The 27,856-nt window shown below is 44.8% G+C and overlaps 1 protein-coding gene across 3 annotated transcripts; it reads left to right on the forward strand.

Moving 5' to 3' along the window:
• Positions 1-261: 261 nt before the first annotated feature.
• On the forward strand, positions 262-27,856 carry LOC122943658 (SLIT-ROBO Rho GTPase-activating protein 3-like). Of its 3 annotated transcripts, XM_044301565.1 has the most exons (17): positions 262-386; positions 1,956-2,018; positions 2,102-2,287; positions 5,242-5,370; positions 9,423-9,644; positions 9,743-9,844; positions 12,914-13,111; positions 14,625-14,709; positions 14,820-14,847; positions 15,974-16,076; positions 19,109-19,169; positions 19,319-19,396; positions 21,186-21,320; positions 21,964-22,069; positions 23,436-23,663; positions 23,747-23,826; positions 24,174-24,314. In XM_044301565.1, the coding sequence occupies exons 2-17, from the start codon at positions 1,977-1,979 to the stop codon at positions 24,176-24,178; spliced, it is 1,788 nt and encodes a 595-aa protein (XP_044157500.1). In that variant the 5' UTR covers positions 262-386; positions 1,956-1,976; the 3' UTR covers positions 24,179-24,314. The 3 variants fall into 3 exon arrangements, with proteins under 3 accessions (XP_044157500.1, XP_044157503.1, XP_044157501.1); XM_044301568.1 differs by lacking the exons at positions 19,319-19,396; positions 21,186-21,320; positions 21,964-22,069; ... (1 more) ...; positions 23,747-23,826; positions 24,174-24,314 and having other exon boundaries at positions 14,625-14,713; positions 19,109-19,171; XM_044301566.1 differs by lacking the exons at positions 262-386; positions 1,956-2,018; positions 2,102-2,287; ... (5 more) ...; positions 14,820-14,847; positions 15,974-16,076 and adding exons at positions 24,511-24,660; positions 24,737-25,064; positions 25,800-27,856 and having other exon boundaries at positions 18,940-19,169; positions 24,172-24,352.

Below are 27,856 nucleotides of genomic sequence, written 5' to 3' on the forward strand. Positions count from 1 at the left end.
AAAATATAACATGTCCTATTCTTGTCCGTTTTGCGGACAAGAATAGGCATTTCTACAATGGGCCACCCGTTCCGTTCCGCAAATTGCGGAAGGCACACAGGTGGCTTCCGTTTTTTTGCAGATCCGCGGTTTGCAGACCGCAAAAAACAGAACGGTCGGGTGCATGAGGCCTAAGGGCGACTCGGGAATTTCTCCAATTTGAAGACATGCTTGTGATTTTCAGGAAGGACCAGCATCTCCTCTCCCCTGTGAACTGCTGGTACCTGGTTCTGTCCCAGACCCGGCGGGAGAGTAAAGACCACGCCACGCTGAACGACATCTTCCTGAATAATGTCATTGTCAGGCTGCAGCACATCAGCGAGGACGTCATTAGACTCTTCAAGAAGGTGAGGATGAGTGGGACGAGGCGCTGCAATGTCCTCAGGAATGTCTGCCAGCTGCCGGGCCCTCTCCATGGTGGGGGGCGTCCCGGCACACAGGGATCCGCATTGTGACCGTCTCGGGCTGACGTCCGCTCTGTGTTCTGTTCCCCAGTTTTATGCAAATCGTAGTTTAATGGAAATTCTGCAACTTTCGAACTGACTTTTTGTGTTAGAATTCCTCAATATTTGCAAGATTTCTGCTTGCTGTCAGTGAATTGGAAAATACTTTCCATTCAGAGGCTGAAAACCTCTACAGACCTATTATATCTCGCAGCTGATGGTTTGTTACAACTGTATCCAGTCTAGACAATTCTGTATAGTTAAAGGCGTTATCCAAACTATAAAACATGCCACCCAATGCCCGGCCCCTCATATAGATTATACTTACCCCGCTCCTCGGCACCCATGTTTTATAGTTTGGATAACCCCTGTAAAGGGGTAGCCTCACCTCACCGCATATTGCTAGGATATGCAACCAACGTCGGATAGATTCAGGTCCCACCTTTGGGACCCATACATATTTCTATGGGTGTTCCAAAAATAGCCGAGCGGCAGTTCCATAGAGGTGAAGAGAGCGCTATCTCTCCGTTCATTTCTACAAGGCTCGCGCCGCTATTTTCAGAACTCCTATAGAAGTGAATGGAGAGCAGGCTGCGCATGCGCTATTGACTCTCGTTCACTTTGGAGGCCCCGTTCTAGAGATGGGTGCGGGTCCCAGAGGTGGGGATATCCCAGCAATATGCCACCGATGGCTGAGGTGAGACAACCCCTGTAAACACATCAGCAGCACAAACCTCTCTCCTGTCCTGATGGTTCGTTACAATGTATCAGTGCAGGAGGTTGTTCTAATTCCCGGACAGCAGACAGATCTTGGCTTGCAGCTACCGCACTGACCCTATGACGGCGCTCCCTGCCCTGTGCTCTGCTGGTTATTGGGTTTCTTTCAGACGAGGGTGTCCAGTCCGTGCGGGAGCTGCATTTCCACTTATGGACGTAGCGGACTTGCAGCATCACAATGATTTATATTGATGTGAATTCCTTCCTGACCGCGAGTCTGCTGAACTGCAGTGGTGGCGTTAGGTGACTATAGTTCCGTAGACTCGCGGTCGGTATCGTAAATCATTGTGATGCTGCGAGTCCACTACAGACCAGCAGCGTCTATAACCGGAAATACCGCTCCTGCATGGGCCGTGTTTCCGGACTGAACACCCTCGTCTGACTAGCCTTAAAGGGCCACTTCACATCTATCCCTTATGGACGTGTAGGTACAGTAGGTGCTGACACAAGTGGATGCTGATCCGTCAGTCATCAGTGTCCCTATGATAAAGCTATACCGAGCTCCAGCACAGGAAGTGTTGTCATGGGGGCAGAGGAGTAAAGGGATGCACAGGGGGGCAGAGGAGTAAAGGGATGCACAGGGGGGCAGAGGAGTAAGGGGATGCACATGGGGGCAGAGGAGTAAGGGGCTGCACTGGGTCCGGTGTCTGCCATAACTGAAGCTTTCTGTACATTCAGAAGACTATTCTCTTGCAGAGTAAGGACATTGGTCTTCAGATGCACGAGGAGCTGGCCAAGGTGACCAACGAGCTGTACACGGTGAGCGCCCCGAGGAGCCGTCGCGCGTTCACGCCTTCCATGTCTGTTCTGTCAGTAACCGTGTGGCGCCTCTTGTCATGCAGGTGATGAAGACGTATCACATGTACCACGCGGAGAGCATCAACGCCGAGAGCAAGCTGAAGGACGCCGAGAAGCAGGAGGAGAAGCAGTTCAGCAAATCTGCAGAGCTCGGGCCCAACGCCCTGCGCCACGAGGACAGACAGCAGAGGCGCAGCTCGGCCAAAAAGATCGAAAAGATGAAGGAGAAGGTGGGAGGGATGATGTATAGGGCACGAGAGGGTTAACAGGCCCACTGCGCGACGTCTGGTGTCACAGATTTTATATATATATATATATATATATAGTTATTACGGTCATGTCTTAAAGGGATAGTGACTGCCATGGAGCTATTGATGAGGTTCTCGACATACTGTACCTTTAAGTGGCTCATCCAGTTTTTCTAGAAATGCAGCATATTCATTGAATAATCAGATCTTCCCACTTTCAGCTTTTCAGATCTCTGCTTGCTGTCAGTAAATAGACACACCCTTTTGTTTGTGATACGGCAGCACATTATAAGGGCGGGTTGTCTAGATTGGAGACAATAGTCACAAAACTTCAGCGGTGAGATGTACTGGGTCTCTGGATTTAAACAAGCTGCTTTAATCCACTGACAGCAAGCAGAGATCTTGAGAATGATGAGAACAAGAAACACAGACTGTTAGGCCTAGTTCACACGAACGTATGGCTTTTATAATTTTTTGCAGTCCGTTTTTTAACGGATCCGTTGTTCCGTTGTGTTTCCGTTTCTGTTCCGTTTTTCCGTTCCGTTTTTCCGTATGCCATATACAGTATACAGTAATTACATAGAAAAAATTGGGCTGGGCATAACATTTTCAATAGATGGTTCAGCAAAAACGGAACAGATACGGAAGACATACGGATGCATTTCCGTATGTGTTCCGTTTTTTTTGCGGACCCATTGACTTTAAGGGTCCATTCAATTTGCGGACCGCACATCACAGACACTATAATAGAAAATGCCTTTTCTGGTCCGCAATTGCGGACAAGAATAGGACATGTTCTATTTTTTTCAGGAACGAAATTGCGGATCCTGAAAAAACGGATGCGGATCCCAAAAAAACGGATGTGGATCCAGGAAATGTGGATTTGCATCTGTTCCAGCCCCATTGAAAGTGAATGGGTCTGCAAATTGCGGAACGAATGCGGACCCAAATTATGGACGTGTGAAGGGACCCTAAGAAAGCTGAAGAATTTTTCATTATACGGTTATTGAAGTTGATTTACATCATTACAGGACTGCCAGGAAGACCTAGCAGAGGGACAGGGTGGGATCCGGTTAGTCGCTTGTTTTCCAGTTAGAATTGGTTCCCTTTGCTCAGTCTTTAGGATTCGTAAGGTTTTGGACCGGGTGTCGGAGTATCGGACTGTTTGGATTATTGGACTTCGGCGATTTCCTGGATTATCTCACACTGTCCTATACTTATCAATAATAATTATTATTTTTATATTTTTTCTTATTTTAAATTTTTTTGCCATTTCTCTTCACTTTCAATTACAGTGGAGGAAATAATTATTTGACCCCTCACTGATTTTGTAAGTTTGTCCAATGACAAAGAAATGAAAAGTCTCAGAACAGTATCATTTCAATGGTAGGTTTATTGTAACAGTGGCAGATAGCACATCAAAAGGAAAATCGAAAAAATAACTTTAAATAAAAGATAGCAACTGATTTGCATTTCATTGAGTGAAATAAGTATTTGAACCCTCTAACAAAAAAAGACTTAATACTTGGTGGAAAAACCCTTGTTTGCAAGCACAGAGGTCAAACGTTTCTTGTAATTGATGACCAAGTTTGCGCACATTTTAGGAGGAATGTTGGTCCACTCCTCTTTGCAGATCATCTCTAAATCCCTAAGGTTTCGAGGCTGTCTCTGTGCAACTCTGAGCTTGAGCTCCCTCCATAGGTTTTCGATTGGATTAAGGTCCGGAGACTGACTAGGCCACTCCATGACCTTAATGTGCTTCTTCTTGAGCCACTCCTTTGTTGCCTTTGCTGTATGTTTTGGGTCATTGTCGTGCTGGAACACCCATCCACGACCCATTTTCAGTTTCCTGGCAGAGGGAAGGAGGTTGTCGCTCAGGATTTCACGATACATGGCTCCGTCCATTTTCCCGTTTATGCGAATAAGTTGTCCTGTGCCCTTAGCAGAAAAACACCCCCAAAGCAAAATGTTTCCACCCCCATGCTTGACGGTGGGGACGGTGTTTTGGGGGTCATAGGCAGCATTTTTCTTCCTCCAAACACAGCGAGTTGAGTTAATGCCAAAGAGCTCTATTTTGGTCTCATCAGACCACAGCACCTTCTCCCAGTCACTCTCTGAATCATTCAGGTGTTCATTGGCAAACTTCAGACGGGCCTGCACATGTGCCTTCCTGAGCAGGGGGACCTTGCGAGCCCTGCAGGATTTTAATCCATTGCGGTGTAATGTGTTTCCAATGGTTTTCTTGGTGACTGTGGTCCCTGCTAATTTGAGGTCATTAACTAACTCCTCCCGTGTAGTTCTAGGATGCTTTTTCACCTTTCTCAGAACCATTGACACCCCACGAGGTGAGATCTTGCGTGGAGCCCCAGAGCGAGGTCGATTGATGGTCATTTTGTGCTCCTTCCATTTTCGAACAATCGCACCAACAGTTGTCACCTTCTCTCCCAGCTTCTTGCTAATGGTTTTGTAGCCCATTCCAGCCTTGTGCAGGTCTACAATTTTGTCTCTGACATCCTTGGACAGCTCTTTGGTCTTTCCCATGTTGGAGAGTTTGGAGTCTGCTTGATTGATTGATTCTGTGGACAGGTGTCTTTTATACAGGTGACTAGTTAAGACAGGTGTCCTTAATGAGGGTGACTAATTGAGTAGAAGTGTCTAACCACTCTGTGGGAGCCAGAACTCTTAATGGTTGGTAGGGGTTCAAATACTTATTTCACTCAATGAAATGCAAATCAGTTGCTATCTTTTATTTAAAGTTATTTTTTCGATTTTCCTTTTGATGTGCTATCTGCCACTGTTACAATAAACCTACCATTGAAATGATACTGTTCTGAGACTTTTCATTTCTTTGTCATTGGACAAACTTACAAAATCAGTGAGGGGTCAAATAATTATTTCCTCCACTGTATTTGATGGGTTTTTTCCCCTGATTTTAGAGACAAGCGAAATACTCGGAGAACAAGCTGAAATGCACCAAGGCCAGAAACGAATATCTGCTGAACCTGGCGGCCACCAATGGGTGTATCAGCAAGTACTACATCCACGACGTGTCCGACCTCATCGACGTGAGTGCCCCTTGGTGCGCAGAGACCCCTGCCGCATATCACTGCCCCGGATATGGCATTCATACAGGGCATCTAAAAGTAGGATCATTACACCAGCCATAATGCCTGGTAGGGTTGACCCTGCGGACTAAAAACGTACATTTCTTCCCCAATCTGTTACTGTGTTTCGGAGAAATAAGTGTTTTTAAAAAATATGCAAATTAGGGTTGAAATGCACCAAGAGCAAACCCTATCCACACGAGTGCACTTTGGCTCCTCCGCTCTGCTTCACTGGACACTTCCCCCTCCAGCTGGACCTGTCAATCAAGTGAAGGGTCCAAGGAGGCATAGCGGAATAGCTGAGGTGCACTGAGTGCCTACGGCCCGCCCACAGTGCACTTAATCTCTAATTTCCATATTATTTCCACTTTTCTCTCCTAAATACAGTGGCGTATAGGGGAAATAAAGGGTCAGCCCTACTAGGTATAAGGGCTGGTTTAATAGGGTTGGTCCTGCTGACATATGACAAGGGAATTCGCTCTTTTATGTAAATAACAATGTGTAATGAAAAGTCTTTTAGAAAACACGCGTCTTAGTAAATTTGGCGCATTTCAGACTGTCCTAATGTCAGTGGGGTGAAATATCAATGGCTGGGCAGCAGTTTTCTAGCATATAAAAGGTCACAGATTTTGCAGGGCAGCGTTTTATGCAGAAGTCTAAAACTTTTCTTGTTTTTACGCCTCTCTTGCTAGTCTTTTGATGTGGGAGGGGCTTAGTGGGAGGGGGCGTGTCTGCTTTTTTCCATTTTTGCTGTGCACAGCGTAAAAAAGGGATTTGCAACTTTTTCATACATTTATTTTTTCCAGAAGCCAAAAAACTGTAGATAAATGCCCCCTGTGTGTTTCAGACCATTCAGAGGCTGACACCTAATCTCACAGCTGAAGGTTTGTTACAATTGTATCCAGTTTAGAGCTCAGGAGCCTGGACTCCAGATTCACTTTGTAGCAAACTGTCGACCACAGAGGATTGTCAGACTGGATAATTCCCATTCACTGACAAGAAGCAGAGCTTCTGAAAATGATGAAGAATTGAAGTACACAGAAAGCTGTTGTAGGATTTTTGTATCCTGCAATCAGGAGATTTTTCTGATCTTTTCATCCAGTTTTCAGCGCTTCCTTCCCAGGGGCAGCAGATGGCTTTATCTCCTCACTATCAGCTGCCTGATGATGAAGGTCGGCCTCCTCTTCTCTAATTACCTCCTCTATGTGACGAGGGGGCTGCTGTCAGCGCAGGCAAGACCCAGGTGTTCAGCTACCTCCCCTGAGACATGCTTAGGTTATATTTATGTACATACCACAGGCTGTCAGTCCTGACTGCTTGATTTATATTCATTTCAGGAGGGTTACACAGATGTGAACTTGCCTTTGTCCTGTTTTATATGGTATCACTAAAAAAGGCGTTTCTGTTGTACCAGTGATATTTAAAGGACAAGTCCAATCACAGTATATATTAACATCAACTTTTACATTACATGATAAAGACATTTTAACAAATAGGTAACTGATCTTTATATTCTAAATATCACTTTCATTATTTCACAGGGCAGATTATGTATTTCTGCCTCCTATGCCTTCTTGTGAATATAACTACTATAATACTGCTCCTATGTACAAGAATATAACTACTATAATACTGCTCCTATGTACAAGAATATAACTACTATAATACTGCTCCTATGTACAAGAATATAACTACTATAATACTGCTCCTATGTACAAGAATATAACTACTATAATACTGCCCCTATGTACAAGACTATAACTACTATAATATTACTCCTATGTACAAGAATATAACTACTATAATACTGCCTCCTATGTACAGGAATATAACTACTATAATACTGCCTTCTATGTACAAGAATATAACTACTATAATACTGCTCCTATGTACAAGAATATAACTACTATAATACTGCTCCTATGTACAAGAATATAACTACTATAATACTGCCTCCTATTTACAAGAATATAACTACTATAATACTGCCTTCTATGTACAAGAATATAACTACTATAATACTGCCACCTATGTACAAGAATATAACTACTAGAATACTGCTCCTATGTACAAGAATATAACTACTATAATACTGCTCCTATGTACAAGAATATAACTACTATAATACTGCTCCTATGTACAAGAATATAACTACTATAATACTGCTCCTATGTACAAGAATATAACTACTATAATACTGCTCCTATGTACAAGAATATAACTACTATAATACTGCCTCCTATTTACAAGAATATAACTACTATAATACTGCCTTCTATGTACAAGAATATAACTACTATAATACTGCCACCTATGTACAAGAATATAACTACTAGAATACTGCTCCTATGTACAAGAATATAACTACTATAATACTGCTCCTATGTACAAGAATATAACTACTATAATACTGCTCCTATGTACAAGAATATAACTACTATAATACTGCCTCCTATGTACAAGAATATAACTACTATAATACTGCTCCTATGTACAAGAATATAACTACTATAATACTGCCACCTATGTACAAGAATATAACTACTATAATACTGCCTCCTATGTACAAGAATATAACTACTATAATACTGCCTCCTATGTACAAGAATATAACTACTATAATACTGCTCCTATGTACAAGCATATAACTACTATAATACTGCCTCCTATGTACAAGAATATAACTACTATAATACTGCCTCCTATTTACAAGAATATAACTACTATAATACTGCCACCTATGTACAAGCATATAACTACTATAATACTGCCTCCTATGTACAAGAATATAACTACTATAATACTGCCTCCTATGTACAAGAATATAACTACTATAATACTGCCTTCTATGTACAAGAATATAACTACTATAATACTGCTCCTATGTACAAGAATATAACTACTATAATTCTGCCTTTTATGTACAAGAATATAACTAGTATAATACTGCTCCTATGTACAAGAATATAACTACTATAATACTGCCTCCTATGTACAAGAATATAACTACTATAATACTGCCACCTATGTACAAGAATATAACTACTATAATACTGCCACCTATGTACAAGAATATAACTACTATAATACTGCTCCTATGTACAAGAATATAACTACTATAATACTGCTCCTATGTACAAGAATATAACTACTATAATACTGCTCCTATGTACAGGAATATAACTACTATAATACTGCTCCTATGTACAAGGATATAACTACTATAATACTGCTCCTATGTACAGGAATATAACTACTATAATACTGCTCCTATGTACAGGAATATAACTACTATAATACTGCCTCCTATGTACAAGAATATAACTACTATAATACTGCTCCTATGTACAAGAATATAACTACTATAATACTGCCTCCTGTGTACAAGAATATAACTACTATAATACTTCCTCCTATGTACAAGAATATAACTACTATAATACTGCTCCTATGTACAAGAATATAACTACTATAATACTGCTCCTATGTACAAGAATATAACTACTATAATACTGCTCCTATGTACAAGAATATAACTACTATAATACTGCTCCTATGTACAAGAATATAACTACTATAATACTGCCCCTATGTACAAGAATATAACTACTATAATACTGCTCCTATGTACAAGAATATAACTACTATAATACTGCTCCTATGTACAAGAATATAACTACTATAATACTGCTCCTATGTACAAGAATATAACTACTATAATACTGCCTCCTGTCAACAAAAATAGCTAATGACATGTGGGGTGGGATCATTTTAATAATTATGTAATTTTATGGTATGGTATATTGTAGAATATTGTGAATTTGGGTGTGAATCACTTTTCTTTACTGTATTTGTTATGGGACGGTATAAATACTTCACTGTATTCTCTCTTACCAGTTGGCGGTATTTACAGCGCAGCTTGTATCCCAGGCTTCGGTCCTTATAATTACATACTGTATGTCGCTGGACATTCGTATATACATCAGTGTCTATCTTTTCTCTCCCTTGCCCAGTGCTGTGACCTGGGCTTTCATGCCAGTCTTGCCCGCACTTTCCGCACTTACCTCTCCGCTGAGTATAACCTGGAGACGTCTCGCCATGAAGGTCTGGATATCATTGAGAACGCGGTGGATAATCTGGACGCTCGCAGCGACAAGCATAAGGTCATGGATTTGTGCAATCAGGTTTTTTGTCCTCCTCTCAAATTTGACTTCCAGCCTCATATGGATGATGAGGTAGGTTGTTCTGCTGCTTTGGCTTAATCTGCAAGATTATGACGACCCCAGCAGAGGGCTCCGTAACTGGTGAAATAATTGATGATACCGCCATACAGGTGTGCCAGGTGAGCGCTCAGCAGCCGGTACAGATGGAGCTCCTGGTGCGTTACCATCAGCTGCAGTCCCGTCTGATGACACTGAAGATCGAGAACGAGGAGGTAACGTCATCACGTCATATTGTATCAATTCTATAATGTATGGCGCCACAGGACATCCACGTATGTGCGGATTAATCAGGTCCCTCTTGTCCTAAAAACTGCAGCCGTCACAAAATGGGCTTGGTCTGGGGTGCATTAGTTTTGAGTATTTTTATTATTATTTTTTGTTACTTTTGTAACAAGTGTTTTCCGATGTTTTTAAAGTCCTATTGAGAAATCCATAAAAAAAAAAACACACCCAGAGCACGCTGCTTTTAGAAAAAAAGCCACAAACAATACAACAATGTCCGTAACCTGTCTGATATTCCACTATAGGCGTAAATAAAACATCTTGCTGCAGCATTAAAAAAAAAACGGCAGGAAAAACATAATGCTAAAAATGGGGCAATTTGGTGCATCAAGGGTTTGTAAAAAAAAATCGGATATTCTTGACAAAGGGGTGGGGCTTATCCGAGAGGGGTGAAATTTTGGTGGAAAAGGGCGTGGCCTAAATTGCGGAACAATTGTGACTTACCCTGCTTTCACACCTGAGCGTTTCTCAAACGCGCGTTTTACGTGCGTTTTTGTCGCGCGTTTTTATGCGCGTTTTTTGTAATAGTAAACGTGCGTTTGACGCGCGTTTGTGTCATTGACTGCAGTCTCCTATGGCCACAAACGCGCGTCAAAACGCCCCAAAGAAGCTCAAGTACTTGATTATGCGTCGGGCGTTTTACAGCGCAATCGTACGCGCTGTAAAACGCCCAGGTGAGAACCATTCCCATAGGGAAGCATTGGTTTTCATGTGTTGAGCGTTTTACAGCGCGTTTGAACGCGCTGTAAAACGCTCAGGTGTGAACTTAGGGTTAAAGTTCCGTCTGCGAGTAAGGGCTCATGCACACGACCGTATGAAATTTGCAGGCCGCAAAACATGGATCTGCAAAATAAATACGGATGACATCCGTATTGCATCTGTTTATTTTATTTTTTCTGCAGATCCATTGTAACAATGCGTATCCTTATCTATAAAATGGACAAGAATAGGACGTGTTCTATCTTTATTGCGGAATGGCCATGCGGACATACGGAAACGGAATGCACATTTCCGTTTTTTGTGAATCCATTCAAGTGAATGGTTACGCATACAGGCCACAAAAAAAACAAAAAAAAAACGGAAAGGACATGGAAAGAAAAACGTTTGTGTGCATGAGCCCTAAGCCAAACCGTAGTTGTTATAGAGTCAGAGAAAAGGGTCCGTCCCGGCAGCCGGAGCGCCTGTGATAGAGCCGCTGCAGGTCTACACCGCCGGGCTGAGCTTACGCCATCTACAGGTTCGGTAAATCTGGGCCTCCGTATGGAAAGTCATCTTCATTCCTATCAGAATGTTACTGTAAACAAAATGCCCTGAACTTCAGGCGTCTTTCATTGCGTTTTTAGGGCAATTTCATAGAGGTTTTTTTTTTCCTTTGAAAATCGCCCGCAGTTTTTCTTGCAGTTTTTTGGGGACAAAGTCAGAAGTGGATTCAAAATGAATGGGAAATAGAAATGAAGGACTGACACTTCCCCTTCCTGCTGGATCCACGTCTGGCTTCACTGAATGTGTCCCCAGCCTAAGGAGTCACACGTAAGGGTTTTTTTCTAGGCATTTTTCCGTTTTTTTGTGTGTTTTTTTTGGCAGACCTATTTTAGTCAAAGACACTGGCTCCGTGGAAGTCTATGGGAAATATTAAACGCAGGACAAACAGATTTTGGAGTGGTATTTTTCACCGTTGAGTTGTTTGTTTTTGGAAATCGCAGCGTGCTCTAGTTGTGGTGTTTCTGGTGTTTTTATCTGATAGATATTTGTAGCGGTCAGAAAATGCAGATGCCGATGTACGGCCTTTTTTTGCACCTCTTTATTTTCCCATGCCGCTGTACAGAGGTAGCGACAGTGCAGGGGGCACATACTTTCCTTAGGCTCTGGGTAAAAATGCCTCTACAACAGGCATCTCAAACTGCGGCCCTCCAGCTGTTGTAAAACTACAACTCCCACAATGCCCTGCTGTAGGCTGATACCTGTAGGCTGTCCGTGCATGCTGGGAGTTGTAGTTTTGCAACAGCTGGAGGGCCGCAGTTTGAGATGCCTGCTCTACAACATTAAGCAATTCAGGCACTTTTTGCGTAGTGTTTTTGAGCCCGATATAAGCTTACTGCACAGTACTGGGCCCGGCAGCCCCTTGGTTTTTAGTAGACGGCGGTAGGTTGAGCCCCCGTAGAGCTCGCCCTTCTCCGTCCGGCCGCCCGTTGTTCTCACACTGTAGGAGAACCTCCCTCCTTCCCCAGTTTCCCTGTTAATAGAGTTGGCAGATGAGGTGATTAAACGCTGTTGTGCCCCCGGGCATCCACTATCAATCCCATTCTCCGCTCTGTCACAATTGCACGTTTGTTCTGCATATGAAATTGCAGTAAGTCCTTGACTCGTCCTCGTCTGTCAGGCCCATAATTATTCTGTTCAGCCGCGTCTTGGGTGAAAGCTGGGTGACAACAAGTATGGCTTCATCTAGGGAGTGGCACCAAGCTTTCCCATATATTCTAGTCCTGGACTAGGAAAGATGAGTGACAACCGGTATGGCCACCACTGCAACTTCAGCAGGGATTGTCAGATTAGTTCCTAAACCCCACAGTTGGGGCTCATGCACATGGACGTAATTTCTGTCCGTATCTGATCAGATATGGAGCCATACACCTCCCTGCTGTCGGCATCAGTAAGTCCAGCAAAAAACAAAAGAACATGTCCTATTCTTGTTCTTTTGGCTGGCCGAAAATAATAGCGGCAGACTCTCATCCGGTCTCCAGGTTTTATGGAACTGCGAATTACGGACTGCACAGAATGGATACAATCATGTGCAGGAGCCTTTATACTGAGATACATCCACTGCTTCAGGACTACTATAGAACTAGGAGATGCAGCCAACCAGTGATGTCTAATGGCCGCTAATATCCATCATCTAAATTATTCATGCTATAGTATTGCCTTTTTATAGTGGTACATTAGGTAGAGCATCCGCCGTACGTGACCTTATCTGATCCCACCAATGTTAATCTGCCGAGCAGGTGAGGAAGACCCTGGACGCCACCATGCAGACCTTACAGGACATGCTGACAGTGGAGGACTTTGACGTATCCGATGCCTTCCAGCATAGCCGCTCCACCGAGTCCATCAAATCCGTCGCCTCCGAGACTTATATGAGTAAACTGAACATCTCCAAGAGAAGAGCCAACCAGCAGGAGACCGAGAGCTTCTACTTCTCAGTAAGAGACCCTCGTATCACCAGGATCTGAGCTGATTGAGGTCATCTGCACCCAGTGCCATAGCCTGGCACCATGTAACAAGACAATTATGTAGAAAAGGCAGTGAGGAGGTAGACGGAATTCAATTTATCCAAGCCTAATGCTGAGCGAACTCCTAGTTACACTGCCCAGATCCTGCGCCTGCACAATGTCATTTATCTCAGCGATAATATCCAGCAGTATAATAGAGGCGTATAATGCAATATATTCCCAAATGTCAGCCACCCAGGATATTCCAATTTAGAAACTAAAATCCACCAGGAAAGATGACATGAAATTTAAAGAGCAGTTCTATGCACAATATTAGGGTCTCTGCCAGGGGCGTAGCTAAAGGCTCATAGGCCCTGGTGCAAGAGTTTAGCTTGGGCTCCCAATCCCTCATTGCTTTGTGGCCAGGGGCAGGGAAGCACATTGCCTTCCTGCTGCCTGGGGCAAAAATTTAAACTGCACCCCCCACCATGCCAAATTCTTGACCTAACACCTTCCCTCCAGACAGAGGTGTAACTTGACCAGTGTGCACCTTCTATAAAACAGGTGGTACATGTGGTACAAGGGTCTTTGGGGCCCCTCAGGCTCCTGGGCCCGGTAGCGACTGCTACCTCTGCACCCCCTATAGCTACGCCTCTGGTCTCTGCTATAATACTGCCTCCTATGTACAAGAATATAACTACTATAATACCGCTCCTATGTACAAGAATATAACTAGTATAATACTGCTCCTATGTACAAGAATATAACTACTATAATACTGCTCCTATGTACAAGAATATACCTACTATAATACTGCCTCCTATGTACAAGAATATAACTCCTATAATACTGCCGCCTATGTACAAGAATATAACTACTATAATACTGCTCCTATGTACAAGAATATAACTACTATAATACTGCTCCTATGTACAAGAATATAACTACTATAATACTGCTCCTATGTACAAGAATATAACTACTATAATACTGCTCCTATGTACAAGGATATAACTACTATAATACTGCTCCTATGTACAAGAATATAACTACTATAATACTGCTCCTATGTACAAGAATATAATTACTATAATACTGCTCCTATGTACAAGAATATAACTACTATAATACTGCTCCTATGTACTAGAATATAACTACTATAATACTGCTCCTATGTACAAGAATATAATTACTATAATACTGCTCCTATGTACAAGAATATAACTACTATAATACTGCTCCTATGTACAAGGATATAACTACTATAATACTGCTCCTATGTACAAGAATATAACTACTATAATACTGCCCCTATGTACAAGAATATAACTACTATAATACTGCTCCTATGTACAAGGATATAACTACTATAATACTGCTCCTATGTACAAGAATATAACTACTATTATACTGCCTCCTATGTACAAGAATATAACTACTATAATACTGCCTCCTATCTACAAGAATAAAACTACTATATCATTTGTTCTCTTCCATCTTCTAGAAATTTAAGGAGTTTTTGAATGGAAGCAATCTGATCACCAAGCTGCAGGCTAAGCACGATCTCCTGAAACAAGCCCTGGGAGAAGGTAGGTGAGGCTGGGGTCGGTACCTGCGCTCTGTGGTCTCTTACACATATATGACCGTCCTGTATGACTTCTGTTCAGCACATGAATAATATGTTTCTCTCTGTTTTCAGGAGAGAGAGCAAACTATGGAACCACAAGGTGAGCGCTTCATGTATTTCCGAACCTCCAGGGACCCCATACGTCAGTGGGGCCACCTTCCAGCCACAACACTGAACTTTATTATATTATAATTTTATTTCGGATACTTTATTTCTTTTCTAATGAAAGGCAATGAAATTATTATTAATGCTGTATTTAGGATCGGCAGTGCAGTAGGGATCAGTCATGCCCAGGTCTCCTGTGAAATACATTGCAGTGGTTTTACCCCTGGACATGTTTTAGTCTCCCCTTCATTTTGGGGAAATCCCTGCCTACTATTTTCTTGTCTCCTGTCTCATTTTGTTTTAGCCCTTTCTTCAATGTTGCTATAGCCTCACCTTTTATTTTGTTGTAGCCTCCTCTTCCATTATGTTGTAGCCTCCTCTTCCATTATGTTGTAGCCTCCTCTTCCATTATGTTGTAGCCTCCTCTTCCATTATGTTGTAGCTTCCTCTTCCATTATGTTGTAGCCTCCTCTTCCATTATGTTGTAGCCTCCTCTTCCATTATGTTGTAGCCTTGCCTTTCATTTTGTTGTAGCCTCGCCTTCCATTATGTTGTAGCCTCGCCTTCCATTATTTTGTAGCCTTGCCTTCCATTTTGTTGTAGCCTCGCCTTCCATTTTGTTGTAGCCTCCTCTTCCATTATGTTGTAGCCTCCTCTTCCATTATGTTGTAGCCTCCTCTTCCATTATGTTGTAGCCTTGCCTTTCATTTTGTTGTAGCCTCGCCTTCCATTATGTTGTAGCCTCGCCTTCCATTATTTTGTAGCCTTGCCTTCCATTTTGTTGTAGCCTCGCCTTCCATTTTGTTGTAGCCTCGCCTTCCATTATGTTGTAGCCTCGCCTTCCATTATGTTGTAGCCTCGCCTTCCATTATGTTGTAGCCTCGCTTTCCATTATGTTGTAGCCTCGCCTTCCATTATGTTGTAGCCTCGCCTTCCATTATGTTGTAGCCTCGCCTTCCATTATGTTGTAGCCTCGCCTTCCATTATGTTGTAGCCTCGCCTTCCATTATGTTGTAGCCTCGCCTTCCATTATGTTGTAGCCTCGCCTTCCATTATGTTGTAGCCATGCCTTGTACAGAATTTACCACAGTTATATTGATAAATTATTCCATTTCCCTCAGGCCCCCGACTCTCCCCCCCAAACCTCAGAAAATGAGGAAGCCCCGACCTCGCTCCCTGTATAGCCACCTGCTCTTTACTGGGAATATGGAGCAGTTCATCCAGGTACTGGTGGTCGCTGTGTGGGGTCTGAGTCTGCTGCTCTGCCTGTGACTCTCTCAGCACGGCTTCCTCCTCACCTATGGCTCTCTGCACTAATCTCAGCCTCTGTGCCTCCTCTCTGACGCTGTCCTAGAAGTCTCTGCTTTTCAGGACAAGGGGTATTAATGATAAAGGCATCAGTGACATCCTTAAAAATCGGCGTCCTTGTACCTCTGCAGACATCTCTCAGAATCTGCACGTTACACGTGCTACATAAATCAATAAATCTTTGAAGACTTGGCAAACCCCTGTGGGTTGTAGCCGTACGGTCCCACATTGGATGTCACCCAGCTTTCCTAGAGCACAGAACAGCAAATCTGCCCCGTTATGTAATATAGTGGGTGTGGAGGACTAGGAAAAGCCGAGGACAGCTGGGTGACCAGAAACAGTGGAGATCCTACGGCTTGAATTGCGTTGGATCCAGTGCACAGTTGGGTGACATCTTCTGCTCTGGATCTCGCCAAAAATCCGTGGCAAATCCACTCCAAAATGTTCCCGTGATTTTTGCTGTGCATTCACCACAGATACACTGGACGTGGACACGATGTGGATTAGATTTGAAGAACCTTGTACTGTAATCTACTGCAGTAAACGCGCCAGATCCGAATTCACCCTCATGCTGCAAGCCACGCGCAACAATGGCTCTGTCACGTGTGGCCTGCTCCCATTGTCACACTGTGATGCCAGGCTCCATCCACGGTTGCTTGGTGTCATTTCTTATTTCCGGTAATACCGCTCACAGCGCGGCGCTCAGATCATATCAGCGCAGGAGCTGTCGGATGAATGCTCAGCAGGAGAAGGGGACAGAGGCCTGAAAATCAAATGATAAGACCTTCAGACGAAGTGACGTCTTCAGCAAATCTATTCTCACATTATTATTACTTCCCACAGAACCTGTTATAGGGTTATAATTAAACAGTCGGGACTCCAGACTGATACATTGTAACAAACTATCAGGACAGGAGAGAGATTTAGAATGGATACATTGTGACAGCTTCTTGATGGGAACATTCTTGTTTACAACCAAAGGCTGAAAATCTGCTACAATTGTATCCAGTGCAGACAATCCTGTGTGAGCTAAACAACCGACCCCAGACTGACGCGTTCTGCCTGCCCTGATACATTGTAACAAACTAGGGAGAGAGATTTGTGCTGCTGCTGATGTATTTAACAGAGGATGTCTACGGATGGATATAACTGTGACAAACCCTCAGCTCTGAGAAGTGTAAGGTATTAAGCAGAGGGGGTTGCGCCAGGACTTCATTTTAGGGTACTGTGCTCCTGTTTCAGTGTGCAGCAGCTGTTGCCACCACTAGGAGGCAGCAGTGCAGTCAGACGTCCCTGACCTACATTCTGCTGGATGCTCCCCTCTCTCATGCTGTTTTTCATGCTGTCCACGTCTGGAGCGGTCTCGCAGGAGGATCCGCACCCCCAGCCAGGCCCGAACAGCATCCTAAGCTGTTAAAAATAACCACTATTAAGCCAATGAGCAGATCGAGATCTCCGTTGGTGACACCAAATTTTGGCCTTTTTCTCTTTTTTGTTTTTGTTTTTGTGGCTGGTTTATTTGCTGCCGTATTACGTACATGAAAAGCAAAAAGAGAATTTGTGCCATAAATCTAAAATGATACCCCGGTCAGATGACTAATGCTGTATTAATTCCTATCCAGTTATACATGTCACGTGTGGGAAGAGGGAGGTCAGAGACCGAGAGGTAAAAAGTGAGAGGAGCAGGGTCCCAGCTGCACAGAGTATTTCAGGAGAGGAAGGTGCTGTTTTTTTGTGGGAGCGTTGACCTATTCACTCATGTAATGATGAGAAGGGGAGCAGGGTCATGATGTGAAGGAGGGAATGGAGACAATTGGGAGATCTGAAATTTACTAGATAGACTGAACAGGGTCCACAGCAGCACAGAGCATTTCAGGAGAGGAGTGTGCTGATCTAGTGGACGTCTACAGACTGAGAGTTACATAGTGGAAGGAGCAGGGTCCCCAACAGCACAGAGGATTTCAGGAGAGGCGCATGCAGATCTTGTGGGAGGCCACAAACAAGCCCGCATAGAAGAACAAGCAGGCTTCCCAGTGGCACAGAGTGTTTCAGGAGAGATGTGTACTCGACCACCCTGTGTATATTTTCTGTGCTGCCGCTGTGTTCGTACGGGACGCAGGTCGGCACTTCTCGGGGGGGGGGGGGGGGGTGACCCCTGCATCCTTCTTTTGCTCTGACTGCTGACTTTTCCTTCTCCTTTCTTTGTCTCTGTCGCTGCTGAATTTGCTGTGTGTTTGTGTTTGTTGCTCTCATCAGAGGACGGAGGAATACTCGCGCCAGGACCCAGGTACTAAAGTGTTACTCTGCAATCACCTGTGACATGAGGTGACGACTAGAACCTACTGACGAGTGGAGACCGCCTGTGACCTGTAATACTGTAGACCGGACAGTTGGCCACACACACACATGAAGGGGAGATAAGCGGCTACAAGACTCCTCAGATGCCGCTTATCTCCAGAGGAGACAATAGTATCGGACGGGAGAAATCCCTACAGTCTGAGCTGCGCTTCCCTCTGTCATGCCACACTTTGACTTCTCTTTTTGTGTGATTAGGAGGGCGGGAGGGAGACACAAATGAATTACACAGTGAAAGGGTGCCCAGCAGCACAGAGTATTTCAGCTGATCTTTGTCCTGATTTTGTGGGAGGTCACGCACTGAGAAGGAGCATGGTCTACCCAGCAGCACAGAGTATTTCAGTTGAGGGGTATATTGATGTTATGGGAGGTCACAGGCAAAGAAGTAATATGGTTTGCCCAGCAGCACAGAGGATTTCAGAGCAGTGACATGTCCACTAATGATGTAATACAGGACACAGCTAAATGAAGGGTAGACGTAATAGGGACTGATTAGGATGGACCGACCCCCGAGTCAGCGCTTCCTGCAGGTAGATGCCGCGAGGCTGTGAGTACGGTGCACTTACCACCTGGGTGTATTATCTCGGTTGCAGGATTCGGGTCAGGCCATCCCGCTGGTGGTTGAGAGCTGCATCCGATACATCAACCTATATGGTGAGTCTGGTGTCTCTTCTTCCGTGCCATGTAACAGGGATGTGAGCGGTAAGGGACGTGTAAGGGGTTCACATACTTTTCTTGCACAAGGGTTGACCTCTGTCTGTGATATATCAGATAATTAAGGTGAGGCCGTCTGCTCTGCTCAGGTCTCCAGCAGCAAGGAATATTCCGAGTTCCCGGATCTCAAGTTGAAGTGAATGATATCAAGAATTCTTTTGAAAGAGGTGAGTGACGCTGCGGGGAATAAAGCTGCGCCGACCCTGGACCATGTGTAACGAAATATCCAACCAGAATCTTGTAAGTTGTCAGGATCAAGGAGTTTAAAGGGGCATTCCTTCCTTGGCGAGTTGGACAGAGAAATAAGAAACTGAACAGCAGGTGGCGCCAAACAGATACATTTTATTGAATAACTCAGTGGCTAGGCCAAATTTTTAATTACATGCAATTACAGTAAGGATAACGTATGTGACATGGGGAGTGATAGACAGTTCACGGAGGATTACCGCACACCTGCACAATGCACAGATTATACATTTTCACTGCTAAGAAAGCCGGTGGGCAATCGCTGAATGCACGCTGCGCGGGAAAGGAGCAAACTCCAGTTTCAGCATATACAAAATCCCAGCAGCCGTGTCTTTGAAGATATGATTTATTCCAATATTGGTTATTGTGTCCTACACCCAGGACGCGTTTCGGCAAGCATGCCTTTATCAACAGGTCAATCCTCATACAAATGATTAAATGTACCGCCTATCATGACGTCAGACGCCCAGAACGGGCGGTGATCCGCAAGTGGTCATCAAATAAACAATAAAAACAGAAAGAGATATCACAATCCAACAAATATTGCAACATAAAGGATAAACAGCTTGAAGATCCTTTGATGGAGAGTCGATGTCTAAAGCAGTGTTTCCCAACCAGTGTGCCTCCAGCTGTTACAAAACTACAACTCCCAGCATGCCCGCACAGCCAAAGGCTGTCTGGGCATGCTGGGAGTTGTAGTTTTGCAACAGCTGGAGGCACACTGGTTGGGAAACATTGGTCTAAAGCAGGCATGCTCAACCTGCGGCCCTCCAGCTGTTGCAAAACTACAACTCCCATCATTCCCGGACAGCCTACAGCTATCAGCCTACAGAAGGGCATGGTGGGAATTGTAGTTTTACAACAGCTGGAGGGCCGCAGGTTGAGCATCCCTGGTCTAAAGCAATACAATAGAATCAAAAGTCAAGCACTTGAAATATGCACAATGTCACAGTCCCTATTAAGACCCCTGGGATGTAATGTGTCCAGTGCGTGGATCCAGGAGGCCTCCCCACCTCGTCAAAGTTTCTTGATGTCTCCTCCTCTTCTTGGTCTTTTAATTTGTTCCAGGACCTGGAACCTTAATTGGGCAATAGTATGTTTACATTTATCAAAATGATGTGGAATGGGTAACATCACATTTTTCGTCCTTATGGTGGATTTATGACTCCCCATGTCACATACGTTACTTTGTATATGCTATACATTTTTACTGTCTAGTTATATTAGACATTTTGTCTGAATTTTTAGCATGTTCCACAATTAATAATAATATTCTTGTTTACATTCCGAAGACAAGCAGCTCCCACATCTGAGGTTTTGTTACAGTGTGTCAGCCTCTTTGGTTTAAATTGCAGGAACAGATCTCTCCTGGCTTCAGGCTGATAGCTTTTACCTACACTGACACACTGTAACAAACAGATATGTTAAAGAATGACCAGATCAGGAAGTGCCCTTATGATCTGGATGGTTAAAAAGTTTATTTTTCCTTCACTGACATCAAGCAGAGATCTTGGAAATAGTGAGAAAATGACCCCCAAAATGTATTAGAAAGTTGTAGAACTTTTCATTGGACTTTTGTACATCTGTTACTGTAGCGGTCGTTCAGAGAGTGGGCAGAGGGACAATCGCACGTAGTGGGGGGACGCGATGTGTGAACAAACCCTAAAGTTTAAAGCTACGGTAGCTCAGCGCAGTCTTCTCTTTGTTCAGGAGAGGACCCCCTGGTGGAGGATCACAGCGAGCGGGACATCAACTCCGTGGCGGGGGTCCTGAAGCTGTATTTCCGGGGTCTGGAGAATCCGCTTCTCCCCAAGGACGGGTTTCAGGACTTGATGTCCACAATCAGTGAGTATCGCTGGGCAGTGGTGTATACTGGTTTTGTGCTGCCCTAGGCGAGACTAAACTCGGGCACCCCCCTAATATAAATTTGACCCACCCCTTCTCCCCCTCTAACCACCCAACGGGTCCCAACCCCCTTACCCCATAAAACAACTAAGTAATAGATTTTTTGTGAATTACTGTAATTTAAGTACTTACAGTTTTTGAAGACAGCAGGCTCAGGGATCGGTGCATTGGTGGCCGGGGCCTGGCCTCAGTGTTCAGGGTGACCATGTGTAGGATCCGTTCTGCACTTGGACGGCAACGCGCGGACACAAAAGGCAGGGGAGGTCTGGAGGAGGAAGTAACTCTTTCAACTCCTTCACTATGCGGCACCGGCGATACCGTTTGCATAGTGAAGGATTGGATCGGACAAGGAGCAATGAAAATATTTAGCATATTGTGTAACTATCACTAAGCAAACAAGGCATTTTGCCGCCCCATTGGCAAGTGCCGCCCTAGGCAAATGCCTTGTTTGCCTTGTGATAGATACACCCCTGTCGCTGGGGCCACGTATCCGTCCAGTGCAGCCTGTAGGTCATATAACATGTATGGGGCAGAAGTGTGAGGAAGCCCCTGTGATGTCACTTTTTTTCTCTTTTAATTTCAGAGATAGAGAACGTGTCAGAGCGGGTCCATCACATCCGTCAGATCGTCATCACACTGCCCCGAGCCGTCCTCGTGGTCATGAGATATCTCTTTGCCTTCCTCAACCAGTGAGTCATTAGCAGAAGTTGGAATCCTATGGAAAGAGGGAGGGGGGGGGGGGAGTAAGGGATGCAGAAGTATTTTAGTATTTATTTTATGCACTTATATAGCGGTGACATATTCCGCAGCGCTGTACAGACGTTAGCATCACTCTGTCTCCAATGGGGCTCACAATCTAAGGTCCCTATTAGGATGTCTTTGGAGTGTCTAGGGCCCCTGCACTGAACTGTAGCAGACAGAAATGGGCCCCAAATACTTTGGGAGCCCATAGTAAACCTAGTCACATAAGGAAGGAGCCGCCTACTAACATATGTATATATTTCATATATATTGTGAAAATCTTGGCAATAATTTGACAGCAGTATGTAAATACATCCTTAGGCTACAATCACACGACCATAGTGTTTTGCGGCTCCACAATACACGGATACCGATCCGTGTGTGTTCCGCAATTTGCCACACTTGGCCGCCACTATCATAGAAAATGCCTATATTCTTGTCTGCAATTGAAAACAAGAATAGGACATTAGCGGGGCCGCAGAACAGAACTACTGTGTGCTGTCCACACCTTTTGCGGCCCCATTGAAATGATCTGGTCCGAACCCGTTCCGCAAAATTGCAGAATGGATGCAGGCTCATTCATTCGGTTGTGCACCTGCAGTTTTTTTTCCCCCAAATGAATTGGGATTGGGGATGAGCGAATAGACTTCAGTGCTCCGTACAGTATTAGAATGTATTGGCTCCGATGAGCTGAAGTTATTATGTGCAGATTTGCGAGACTTTGCAAAGTAATAACTTCGGCTCATCGGAGCCAATACATTCTAATACTGTACGGAGCGCTCGCTCCGTACAGTATTGAAACAAAGTTTTATGCGAATCGACTTTGGATGCTTCATCAGACGTCTGTTCGCTCATCCCTAATTGTAATACATATCATATCCTGTGGTTGTACAGGGGGCAGTAATGATTCGGTAGGTAGTGCCACCTGCTGGCCGAAGTAATTTGTCTGAATTTAAATGGGGTTTCTAGTCTTGTAGTATTATATACTTTGAGTTCCATTTCTTCACTTATCACGAACTCTGTTTGCTGTTAGTCAAATATAAAAATATTCCATACATTTTTTTTAGACATTTTGTATATCCAGAGATTGTTTGCTAAACACAGCAGTATTTGTTACATTGTATCCATACAAATACAATGCATCAGTCTGAAGTCCAGGCTGTTCAGAGCATTGTCTAGACTGGATACAACTGTAGCAAAACCTCTTTTCATGCCATATAGGCTTTTACTATCTGTGTGGGGGGGGGGGGGGGGGTAGTTCTGTATATTGGTTTGTGCTTTTGATAACTGGTTTTGCACTGTCATTTGCTCCAGTTTATCCCAGTACAGCGATGAGAACATGATGGACCCTTACAACCTGGCGATCTGCTTTGGCCCCACGTTAATGCCAATCCCTGATGGACAAGACCCGGTGTCCTGCCAGGCGCACGTCAATGAGGTCATCAAGATGATCATCATTAACCATGAACTGATCTTCCCCTCTCAACGTGAACTGGAGGGGCCAGTGTACGAAAAGTGCATGACGGGGGGCGAGGAGTACTGGTGAGCGCTGCCACATTGATTATATGTCAGCCATTATAGTGCTGAGTGCATGCCGCAATACTGACTGTACTGTCTCCATATAGTGACAGTCCTCACAGTGAGCCGGGTGCCATAGATGAGACTGACCATGATAACGGCACAGAACCCCACACCAGTGATGAAGGTAAGCGAAAAACATCCCCAAACTGCTACTATTTTACTAGAAAGTTCTAGGACTCTACTCCAATACTGATCATTTTCTGTTAGTTGTTAGGAACTTTCTAGATACAAGTGTAACAAACTTTCAGTTGTGGTAGGTCTCTGGATGTTAACAAGAATGGTCTCATTTACTGACAGGAAGCAGAGGTCTTGATGGTGATGAATTACCAGTCTATAAGAAGTTTGGCTGGATAGAGTAATGTCTCCATCTAGTGGCTGACGCGTAGAATTGAGCTTGAGCTCAATTACATGGTTTACATGCTGTGAAGGTGTCTAAAACCTAGATGCTTTTTAATTTATGTCTTCCTAGAGGTTGAGCAGATTGAAGCCATTGCTAAATTTGACTACATGGGTCGTACACCTCGAGAGTTGTCCTTCAAGAAAGGGGCATCCCTGCTGTTGTACCACCGAGCGTCGGAGGACTGGTGGGAGGGTCGTCACAATGGAGTGGATGGATTAATACCGCACCAGTATATTGTGGTCCAAGATCTGTGAGTAATCCGGAACCTGCCCAATAGTCATGTGACCGGTCAAAGTCACGCTTGGTAATCACGCGTCCACTACCTGTTGGTATTTACTTGGCCCCTTCATCTGGACATTATACCCGCTGCTGTAACCATCCCCATGTCGCCCTCCTCTCTTCCCGAAGGGATGATGCCTTCTCTGACAACCTGAGCCAAAAAGCGGACAGCGAGGCGAGCAGCGGACCTCTTCTGGATGACAAGTCCTCCTCTAAGAACGACATCCAGTCACCCACCGAGCACCTGCAGGAATACACCTTTGCTGGAATTTTGGGCAGGTTCGTCGTCCACGGGTTCATATTGTTACAGTGTCCAAAAAAATGCAGATCAGTAACCCGTGTTTGTATCTTGTAGGGTCAGGCTAAGGTCTGATGGGGCTGCGATACCCCGCAAGAGGAGTGGAGGAGACAACCACAGCCCCCCACGAGGACTAGGCCCCGGTATTGACACCCCTCCCCGAGCTGCCGCCTGCCCCAGTAGCCCACATAAGTTATCCCTGAGCCGAGGACGGGTGGACAGTCCGGAAAAACGCAGGATGGCAACATTTGGAAGTGCTGGAAGCATTAATTATCCTGAGAGGAAAGGACTAAATGACGGGATGCCCCTGAGGTCCGTCACCGGAGGCACGAGACACAGCAGCCTGGGAGACCACAAGTCCTTGGAGGCGGAAGCTCTGGCTGAGGTAGGGAGGTCACCATGGTGGATGCGCCAGGTGAACTGATGGAAGGCGGCCAGCCGCTCCTATGCTGCATTGCACGGCGTTTAGCACTGTCCATCGGAGATACGTTGGGAGGATTTCCTGACACCTGCCTCTGATGTATACCTTCCATGGCTGGTGCTGTATGACCCGTCGCCCGTAGGTTACTACTATAAAAAATGTTTAGTGCATGGTATATGGTTTTTTACTGGATGCCCGTTATGGAATGGCATTTTTCGGCTGCACCATACAGCAAAAAAAGTAGACCTCTTGTCCGCCATCTGGTGAACCGGACGCTATGGATATGTTTGACAATAGCTTTTCTGGTGCATACAAGAAAGAGCCGTGTAAATGCACCAAACACAGGGTGCAACGAGGGGAGCGAGCTAGGGCTAGCATCTCAATACTGAGGTCGCTAAGGCACGAGGAGCCATATTTCTCAACACCAACCCTATGGTATACAGAATGTGCATCTGTAACTTGCTCCTTCCTTCCAGTAGTAATGTCACTGAGGCACCATACACCTCATGCCTCAGTGCTTGTCCTTAGATAGGCTGTGCTGAGCCCTATGTACACGTTCATTGTGGGCACTGGGAGCTTTTCCGGGACATGCACTGACTGTGAGGTTAAGACGCCTTAAGACTTCCCATGGGAGAGCTTGTTGGATTCTCAGGGTTTCTCTGTACATATCGTCACCTTGCACTCAATTTTCCATTTCAGGACATTGAGAAGACGATGAGCACGGCCCTGAACGAGTTAAGGGAACTGGAACGGCAGAATACGGCCAAACAAGCTCCGGACGTTGTGCTGGACACCCTGGAACCCATGAAGAATCCGACTCTGACCACCCCCAACTCTGAGCCAGTCAGCCCCCTGCACACCATCATGATTCGGGACCCTGACGCAGCTATGCGGAGAAGTAACTCCTCCAACACGGAAATGATGACCACCTTTAAGCCAGCGCTGTCTGCCCGCTTGGCCGGCGCCCAACTGAGACCACCCCCTGTGAGGCCGGCCCGGCCGGTGGCCCAGCATCGATCTAGCAGCAGTAGCAGTTCTGGGATGGGTAGCCCGGCTCTCACCCCCACAGAAAAGGTGTTTCCTAACAATTCTTCAGAGAAATCCGGGACCATGTAACTCTTAACCCTTCGTGCTGATGGGCCCTACTGGGAAAAGCTGGAGAGAGTATGTACGGAAGAGAGGGGGAGGGCCAGCATTTTCACTAGGCCATACATATCCCCAACTTTTCCATCGCTGGCCAATGCCAAACATCATCCATGGGACGTCCCTTCATCTTTAGCCTGTTACCATGTGCAAAACCAACCTTCAGATTGCCTTAAAACGCGCCAGTGCCGTTTGGTAAATCCACTTTCCGTTTTTAGCTTTTTTTCATTCTTCGGTTTTACCTCAGTCTTCTGTAAACCACGCAGAAGGATATGGCATATGTAGGATCTATGCGTGCAGGTGGTGGATCTGTAGGGTATTTGAGGAAGCTTCTCTAGGATCGAGGAGGCTTTTCACATGGTGGATTCTAACAACGAGAAGACCTGGGGATTTGTCCTGGAAGGTCGGCCACTACCTGCTGCTTTATTGGTGGGACATGTAGAAGTTTGGCTTCCAAAGCCTTTGGGATAAGTACTGGGCTTGACCTGTACCGCGGTCCAAGATGTGAGGACCGACTGCACCGCTGATCTAGAGCAATATGTACATTTGTAGATAATTACTCCGAAATGTTAGCTCTGTTGTGTACCCTGTGGAGGCCGCAGGCCGTGTGGTTATACATCAGTACATATACATAGCAGTACATCTCATGTAGGACAATGTGAATTATGCTTGAATTTTAAAACCACAGAAAGGTTGTCACTGGAAGGGAGGTGGACATGTACATAGTGTGAACACCCCACGCCCTTACATCTAATACCTGGCTCTCCGCCATGTTCCTGGGAGTCAAGCTGGACCAAGATACATTTTCTGAGCACATGAGGTAGATCAGAGTCTTGAGGGACAGAACTTGAGGTGTACATGCTTGACCACAACACCGGCCTAAGTCTGGGCATGCTGGGAATTATAGTCCTTACACAGACCGAGCTGTACTGGTCCCTAATGATGGTGCTGAAAAAAATTACTGAACTCAGAGAAGATTTAGTTTTTTAGCTAAAATGGGGAATGTGACGTAACAGTAAACAGTCCGATTCCGTATTCTGTCCATAGGGGGCAGTAGTATTACAGTGAGGAGGCAGCAAACAAGTTCTGTTTTTTCTGTACAAGGACTGAATGGACTTTAATAGTGACAACCTGTTGTGTGAGCCAGAAATGTGCTCCGAGTAGTTGTCACGTCCCGTCCCCCATTCCTCTTGCAGATGATTTAATGTGCACAGGAGAAGCCGAGCAATCCTCTCTGGTCACAAGCCGATCGGCATTGCCTGTATGTGACCCCTCCAGCCTCTAATACTGAATGAGACTAGAGAAAACCCCAAAGGCATGATAACAGTACAGTATGACAGGCTGGATAATGTGGTAATACGCCAGTCTGCTTATCTGGATTGCACTGATCCCCACTACAAACCAATGTGATGTGTGTCAAATATATAGTGAGATTAGAGGTGGTTAGTCTCAGTAATAACGGCAGGAGCCAATTCTCAGTTGGCATTACAGCAAATATTCAACAGTAATCACCATTTTACAGTCTAAAGATAGAATTCAGCTATAGCATGTATTATACTCCAGAGCTGCACTCACTATTCTGCTGGTGCAGTCACTGTGTACATACATTACTT

This window comes from Bufo gargarizans, chromosome 7 (assembly GCF_014858855.1).
Source record: "Bufo gargarizans isolate SCDJY-AF-19 chromosome 7, ASM1485885v1, whole genome shotgun sequence".
Taxonomy (NCBI): domain Eukaryota; kingdom Metazoa; phylum Chordata; class Amphibia; order Anura; family Bufonidae; genus Bufo; species Bufo gargarizans.

Bases quoted from the DNA above. Each gene is read 5' to 3' on its own strand.
- LOC122943658 (XM_044301565.1), top strand. From the start codon at position 1,977: ATGCACGAGGAGCTGGCCAAGGTGACCAACGAGCTGTACACG. The intron at 19,170-19,318 runs GTGAGTCTGGTG...TGCTCTGCTCAG, and splicing joins CCGATACATCAACCTATATG to GTCTCCAGCAGCAAGGAATA. The intron at 21,321-21,963 runs GTGAGTATCGCT...TTTTAATTTCAG, and splicing joins GGACTTGATGTCCACAATCA to AGATAGAGAACGTGTCAGAG.